Source organism: Sinohyriopsis cumingii, chromosome 6 (genome assembly GCF_028554795.1).
Source record: "Sinohyriopsis cumingii isolate HCF-2022 chromosome 6, ASM2855479v2, whole genome shotgun sequence".
Classification (NCBI taxonomy): domain Eukaryota; kingdom Metazoa; phylum Mollusca; class Bivalvia; order Unionida; family Unionidae; genus Sinohyriopsis; species Sinohyriopsis cumingii.
The window spans coordinates 109,712,970-109,721,595 of record NC_142966.1 but is presented as its reverse complement, the minus strand read 5'-3'; the positions used below and the strand labels follow the sequence as shown (position 1 = coordinate 109,721,595).

The 8,626-nt window shown below is 37.2% G+C and overlaps 1 protein-coding gene across 1 annotated transcript in view; it reads left to right on the top strand.

Annotated features, from left to right (window-relative positions):
* LOC149797701 (adhesion G protein-coupled receptor L1-like) overlaps positions 1-8,626 on the top strand; it is a 56,608-nt gene that overhangs the window by 17,880 nt on the left and 30,102 nt on the right. Inside the window, exon 5 of the mRNA XM_089962624.1 lies at positions 4,326-4,498. Coding sequence (XP_089818750.1) covers positions 4,326-4,498 — 173 coding nt within the window. The remainder of the gene's footprint in view (positions 1-4,325; positions 4,499-8,626) is intronic.

Here is an 8,626-nt window from a genome sequence, read left to right as displayed (position 1 = left end):
ACATTATATAGGATAGTAAACATGTCAGCAGTTATTTGTTTTGGTAAATTGATTGGAGATAATGTTTTCTATTGATATGGGCTATATTTTACTTTCCTTGTGACATTGTTCTTATTTATTGCCATGTTTACTTTGTATTTGTATATTTTTGTTTTTGGTCATTCAATTATTTCATTTATATAAATTTCTCCCCCAGGATCAAACCTGTTTGAGGTCGAACTTGTCAATTTATTAATAAGTCCGACTTTGCTGACAGAGCTGTTTGCGTGATAAGTCCGATCTTGCTGACAGAGCTGGTTGCGTAACAAGTCCGACCTTACTGACAGAGCTGTTTAGGTGATAATTCCGACCTTGCTGAAAGAGCTGTTTACGTGATAAGTCCGACCTTGCTGAAAGAGCTGGTTGCGTGATAAGTCCGACCTTGCTGACAGAGCTGGTTGCGTGACAAGTCCGACCTTACTGACAGAGCTGTTTATGTGATAAGTCCGACCTTGCTGACAGAGCTGTTTACGTGATAAGTCCGACCTTGCTGACAGAGCTGTTTACTTGATTAGTCCGACCTTGCTGACAGAGCTGTTTACGTGATACGTCCGACCTTGCTGAAAGAGCTGTTTACGTGATAAGTCCGATCTTCCTGACAGAGCTGGTTGCGTGATAAGTCCGACCTTGCTGACAGAGACGTATACGTGTTAAGTCCGACCTTGCTGAAAGAGCTGTTTGCGTGATAATTCCGACATTGCTGAAACAGCTGTTTAAGTGATAATTCCGATCTTCTAGACAGAACTGGTTGTGTGGTAAGTCCGACCTTACTCACAGAGCTGTTTACGTGATAAGTCCGACCTTGTTGACAGGGCTGTTTAGGTGATAAGTCCGACCTTATTGACAGGGCTGTTTAGGTGATAAGTCTGACCTGCTGACAGAGCTGTTTACGTGGCTAAGACGATGCTCATTGTTTTGGGGTCTTGTTTGTTTTTCTTGGGTGGAGGTGTTGTTTGGTGTGGGTTATCTTCTTCTTTTATAAAATGTTTCAAGAAGTCTAATAGGAAATGGTATTAAGGTCTTTAGATGTTAAATTTGAACACTGGTCCATCGAATCATCTTCACTGTCAATGAACATCCATTTTTAAAAGCACCTGCAACAGTACGTCGAACGTGATGGATTAGGTAGCTACAAACTTACTGATTACTGCATGTGTGTATGCTTTACATCATGCAGTAAGTGCTTGTCCAATAAGTTGAAAATTTACTGGCTGCGTCATGAAATGATCGAGGACGTTATCAATTTTGAATCATCTTTTTTATTTATAGGTAACTTTTGGGAAATATCGGCTTCAGAAAATGTTCCATAGGCTACCAAACAAATAATCTGATCACTTTTGTGAATTTGTTTGAGAGTTATTTGATATTTGTCAAATTTACTGTGTCTTCCTCTTTCAACCATTAACACATGTTTAGAACATTGTAAAGATGAAAGTGTTTTATGAAAAAGGAAGAAGATCTAATGTTAAATATTTCTCAATTTCCAAATAGGATTTATATTGACTATAATATGCATTGTTGTGGAATAGCCAATCTGATATCAACTGATCTGTAATTAGAATCAAATAGACTTTGTTATGTCATCCATTTCGTGCACTAGGCATGCATAGACAAAACCAAGAGTAAACAGACGTCATTAACATTATTGGCACGTGTGCTTGTACCGGCATCATTTAGTTTCTGGAAAGGACATCTACTTGTTGGCATATGTGTATGTTTAGTCCAGTACTTTACACATCTGAATAAAAAAGTTGTTCGGAAAGTGTTTCGCCCTCACTCACAAGACTGACATAATTATTGATTGTATTTGGTACGTTTAAATATACTTTACAGAGTCTTTACTGAATTGCGTATGTTCCTGGTGAATATTAATACCGCCATATTTCTGAACCGTAACATTTTGATTTCACTATAGCATCAAATATTTTAAATATATACTTTACACATAATTTTCCAAATACATGTTGATACCAAAATTCTATGTAATGGTTTCAAAGCCAACTTATTGCTAATTTCAATTCAACTCTCTCGACGTGAAAAGCGAAATTCACTAGGTCTGCGCCTATAACACGACCACTTATAACTTATCAGAAGGCACCATTACAAAAGACATTTTGTTTCGGTTATATTAATTTCCATTCCTGTTTCAATACAAAATACATTCAAGGCATTAATTTATTGTTATAATAACCGTACATTTTCAACACAATTGGCCACGTCATCTGCATACAATCTCTGGTATATTCTCTGTGATGAAAATACCCATATCACACCTAGTTCATAACTTTTGAACTAAATCATCAATAAAAAGAGGAAAAAGAATTCGGTATAGAACAGATCCGTGTCTTGTTCAACATTACAATTATAATAACTGGTAAGTCCATCTGGTGTTCGTACACAGCTGTTCAAACAAGAAAACATATTCTTTAAAACCTGTACAATAGTTCTATCAATATCTTTCTGTACACGAGAAAAACACCGTTTTACATGTTGTGCACGAAACTTTCGAGATAACAATAAATAAACAATTAAACCAAACAACAGGTTTACATATATACTTCTCAGCAATTGCATGCAAAATACTAGGTCATCAAAAGTAATCTAGTATTTTCTACAGCCGTCATGAGAGGCTTCTATTATAAATGTGCTTTCTACCCATATATTCAACTGTTTCTTCACAATAGACGTAAATAATTTGCACAGTGCATTTGTTAATGAAATTACCTGTACTTGCTTGAGTCGAACATACTACCAGTCTTAAATATCTGATATATTATACTTTTACACCACTGTTTTGGAACTGTTTAAAAGGTCCTGTTGAAGAGCACATTCATAAATGAAATAATGCATGGTAACTCGACTGCAGTATGTTCATCGTTATCCAAATCGGGTTTTCGTCGGCAGTGAATTCGAGCCAAACGATGGTGCATTTTTAACTATTAGTAGTTACAAGTTCAGATGTACATAAATCAAGACCTGGAATTAGCAATTGGAATATCTCTCTACCATTTCTCTCAAATCGAGAAATAACCTCTGATGTAGTTGTAGGATTATACACAAATTTGATTGGTCTGGTGATTCGCCTTCAGCAGAGTATACCACATGTTACAACAGAAAAAGCCGACGGCATTCTGATTGTGACTTTTTCTCCAGTAGTTGTACCATTGTGTCATGTGAGCTGAAGTAGTTCCGAATATAACAATAGTTGTACCATTGTGTCATGTGAGCTGAAGTAGTTCCGAATATAATTAAAGCTGAAGTTAGCTTCTCAATAAAAAAGAATGCATATATTGCAAGAATTAGGTCAGGCCATAGTCATAATGCAATTTCTTCTTCAATGAGGGATGCTTGTTCAACTTTGATAATATGAAAAATATGGTCTGATATAATCTTTAATTGGACAATAACTTAATGGTATATCACATCATTTATTTATATGTGATGTTTTGGAAAGTATTATGAGTCAGTGTCATTCTCAAACTTGTATGTCTCAATCAACTTCCAAACAACTTAGACGTGGCTTATATAAACTTTATATATAACAAGTGTTTATGTGTATAAGTGTGACTGTGTGTATGAGTGTGTGCCTGTGTGTGTGTGTGTGAACACCGTTGATCACTGACTTTTTTATGGGAGCTAACAGTCACAGAAATAATTACTGCTCCAACTTAAATATGAACAATTTAATGGAAAGGTGTGCCAGCCATTGTGTGGAAAAGTACAAAATATTCCTATGTATAGCACCAACCATACATGTTAAAAAAACTCGATGCTTTCAATTAATTTAAATTTATTTCGTTTATTGACGATTGAATAGGTTTGTCATTACCGTAGATGACATTACAAAATCTTAATCTACCGTCAATAGGGGACTGGAAGCCATAAAACGTTATCTTTCGAAATTAATAACGCTTTAATAGATTTAATTATGAGAAAAGTTCACTTGTTCAGCAGTATGTGAAGTGCCAAAAGTTTGGCTGCATTCGGAAATAAATTTGGTTTCATACATTATATTTGCCACATAGTAGATTTGTCCTTGACCACCACTGCATTTGTAATTGTTGTGACGTCTTTAATTTTGCGTTCATTTATTTCTGTGCATGCTTGGTGTAAAAAATGTGGTGATTTTCCAAAGTGAAATTATTATATTTGTAACATAGTGTGTTTGACCTTTTTGCTCCTCTATTAACATAGCCATACTTAAATCATTGCCTACTGCACGCGCTTTAAGGTGCAAATAGATAGCTCAACCAATGATAGACATTTAACTTTTCATCCAAATTAAGGGATCTGCGCCACACGGGTGATCCAAGTACCAGACGAAGGTAATTTTACTCTTGAACCTCCACCACCCTTCAGCAGGGAGACTGGTTGTACGTGGACAGTCAGCGCCAAGAACGAACGCAGCCTTGCTTTACATCAAAATTACCGAGGCACATCCACTCCCAGTGGTTGGCAGGTATGTCCTTGACGTCCTACGTCTTTATTCTGCCTTCGTCTAGAAAATAAAACTTTAATTTATTTTTCTTCTTCTCGAATCTTGATATCACTGACTGAAACTGAGAGTGGTCACCGCCTTTAAAAAAATAGTAATAGAGTTTGTAACGTTCAAGCTGCTCGCGGAGGACTTGTCTTTATTTTCAAATGCGCTAGAAGACTTTCCCCTTAGAAACAACATAATTCCTATAAATAAAGAGTAAATTATCTCTTGGAATGAATAAACAATAACATATAGCGATTTTTGGTTGGTCGAATGCAAGCGATAACCCTGATGTAAAATTATGGATAGAGTCAAGACTGACGCTTCAATATTATAAATGCAAAGTAACTGACATATCAGTAGTTTGGAGATATCATAGCATTTTATATAACAAAAAATTGTCTTTTCTTACGATGACTCTCGTTTGAATATTAATTAACGACTTTGTTGGAAATGCAGTAATTCCCCGTTTATTAAAAAAGCCGTCGAATATTATCAATACAGAACTGAGATTGCAAAAATTATCCCATTAGTTACAGTCCCATTTCTTTACTTATTTGTATAGGCAATACTATGGAATTGTAGGCATTTTCAAGCCTGTATACAATTACCTGCATGGAAGTGAGCTACTGACAACTATCAATCAGGCTTACTTCCAAACAGTGTAATTTGTGATGCACTCGGTAACTGAGAAGAGAGGGTATACTATTTTGTAATGTATCGCAGGTGTCGGGTATAAAGGTCTAATTCATAAACTTAAAAAAAAAACATGGAATAGAACCAGGTCTAGTTGACTGATTTACTAATAATCTTTCCGATAGAGCATAAACTGTTGTAAAACCGCAGAATCAACAATTCAGTCTGTTTGAGATGGTGTATGGCAGGGTTCAGTTATATGACTGCTGTTGTTCCTTGCATATATGAATGATATTGCTCGTTATCTATTTAGTCTTACTCGACATTTTGCTGTTGTTCTTCCTCCTGCGCTTCTAGAAGCATGCAAGATATCCAAAACATACTCAGTGCTGACATATAATCTTTACATAACTGTTCAAATCAACAGTTAGTAAACCAGCAAAACCTGAAGCAACACAATAAAACTTTTAGCAACAAGAATTACCCATTTTTTCTTAAGCTAAAGTTACAAAATGAATCACTTGATAGTCATAAATATATGGACCTTACACTTAGTAATGCATGATACGGTGTCATAATTATAGCATGGGCTTATACCGATGCATCAAGGTGAGTTTCTCCTTACTTGATACCAGGAGATGGATACTCCCCGACGGCGTCACCACTTATGTGTTTGGTCATTATGTCATTTTGAATCAATTGCTAAATATCCAAGGACATCCACTAGTGCATCAACGTATTAAAATAAATCTTGGTGACAGTTCCGTATTCGCTGGAACGTTCCGCATTTCCTCTTGCACAAATGTTCGGTTTAGAGGCTCTGCTGCTTTTTCACTAACTTGATACCGCACAAAAACCTTGGCTTCATTGCAACTATGCTGGCTGTGAAATCATTTTCTGAGGAACAGTGATTGACTTTTGTCGAATAGCATTAGCACGTTTTGATCCTTACTAAGCGCGTGTCTTCATTGTTTAATGCCGTTATGACTAATGAAAATTGTGCTACCCATTCGTGAGATCATTGTAGAGTGCTAGCACTCGAGGGGATAGTCCTCTGAGTCCGAGACCTCATTAAAATGTTTACCAGGTACTGACGACCGAATAACAGTGCCGTAAGATTGTGATTAAATCGTGCCACAATGGCTTGGTTATGATGAAAGTAAACATGTCCAACTCGAATTAGAAAACGGTGTTTGGTCAACAGCGCAGCAACAGATCCAAGAAATTCTTTACCAGGGTCCACATATTTATGGTGAAAGTGCATAAATGCGTACTTGTGCATCTGCGACACTTGCAGAATCTTTTGACCTTAACGGCTCAGCTTCTTTTTATCTGCTGGCAACATCAAAATGGTTAGCGCGTACTTATATGTGCGGTCAATGACACGATCATAAGGGAGAAATAAGAGATCAGCCTGATGAACTTCATTAGGTTTTTGGACATCAAACCAACCATGTGAAATCTTTCTTGGCACCGTTAGGTAAATTGCCACAACACTTATTTGGCCAACCATTTTCGATCAACTCCATGAGTGACCTTTTCCGCACTTGCTAGTTTTTCACGGCGGATTCACCTCTCCAATATCCACTTGAACTGTAGAATAGGTTTGATAATGTCCAGCTTTTTTGTCTATCTTTGTTTATACCGGTATAATTTTCTTTTAATGAGTGGACCTCTGCCCGCGAGATCATGGATCCTCTAAAAGCAATCGTTTTCTTCATATCTCCTTTGATGATACATCTGGTGATTAGTTCGCCGAGTGTTAGATTAATCGGATTCATGTCAGGAGTCAGATCCACTTCAGCACGTTGACGTGTACGTATATCTTTTGATGCTTTGTAAGCAATGTCATGTCGATAACACGCAGCATCGACACTATTTATAAGTGATTCTCCGGGCTTTGGTTGGTTGTTAGAATCAAGCTGTGTACCAGGCCCACATCAACTGTATCCAGCAATATGTTTTTATCAGGGTATTTGCTCCATGGGTTTCCTGGTAGCTTTTTAATGAATCCGCGATGTCACCACCGGCATTGCTTTTTAAACCGGAGCTTCGCAAACGTAAACGTGTTTGCCCCACGTCGAACACATGTCCCTTTGATCGCTGTTGGTTTGTTCCGTGCCTGAACTTGAATCGGATTTGAGGTAAGTGTCTTTGCGCAACATCGCTCAAAATATTAAGACACGATTTTAGGTATATACTATATTATTCAAAAGCATCACCAGAAAGAAACTTCATAGATGGTTTTTAGAGATATTATCGTCATCGACTACTCTGTGCAAGCAAAACCTAAACCTTCCGAGAAGTAAGATGTATTTGCAAAACTCATTTCGTGCACTGATTAGTGGGCCTACTGGATCAGGAAAAATACAACCGTTGTTGAATATGATTTTAGGATGGTTGAAGTGGGATCGGTTGCACGTGATTGCGTCATCTGCTGATCATCAACCGTGCTATAATATTTAAAACCATTTTAAGACATCAATGAGTGGCAAAGGATCGTCCACTTGATTTCCTTTCCACTATCAATGAAGCACCTTACTTGAATGTCTGCATTCAAACAAAAACAATCTTGCAGTGTAGGACGATGTCATACTAGAGCACCAAGTCAAACCCACGCAAACATTTTCAAGGGGATGGCACAAAATCACCGACGTGATGCATTTGACTCAACCATACGCGCATGTGCCTAAAGTAATCTGTGACAACTGTAACAACATTATGATCACCTCCGACCCTTATAGTTTTCTCACTATTCACTGGTATCTGATCTTCCAGTCGATGTGGTAAATATCGAGCTAGTTTGGATGCACCATCATAACAATTATATAAAATACCTGCCAGTTATTTCAAAGAAGTTTATAAAATGCACTGTCGTAAAGCTGATCGTAAACAACAGGATTTGATTCCTAATGTTATTGCATGTCGTAAAAGTGTCAAATATATGTTACAGTCGCAACAAACTGCACTAGAAGATATCACAGCGGGTTTTGGATATGCACCACTGATGAAACCAGCAAAGGCAACTAAATCAGCAGTGGAACAAACAAAACAAGTGGCTAAAACCTCTGAATAGATGATGGGAACACAACGACATCCTAGTCCGATTAGGAGTGCACCATTGCAAATAGAACAAATACAAAAACTAATAGGGGTTTGCAAGAAGATGTAAAGTCACTTTCATCACTTCCACAACAAAAACTTCCGGAGTACCGATCAAAATTTGAAACACCAGTTGAAAGATTGAATGAAGCAGCACGGCAAATGATCTTTGATAATCCACTCGATTTTGCCGCTATTGTACCTGACCCAAGCACGGTCAACAATTATATTTTGAAGAGGGAAATACCAGCAGATATGCGACCGGGTTATATAAAAATAAATGACAGATAGGTTTTCATGGAGTGGTCTTGATTAATAAGGTTGTACACTGATCCGATATGTAATGATCTTAAGGAAATTGTTAATATC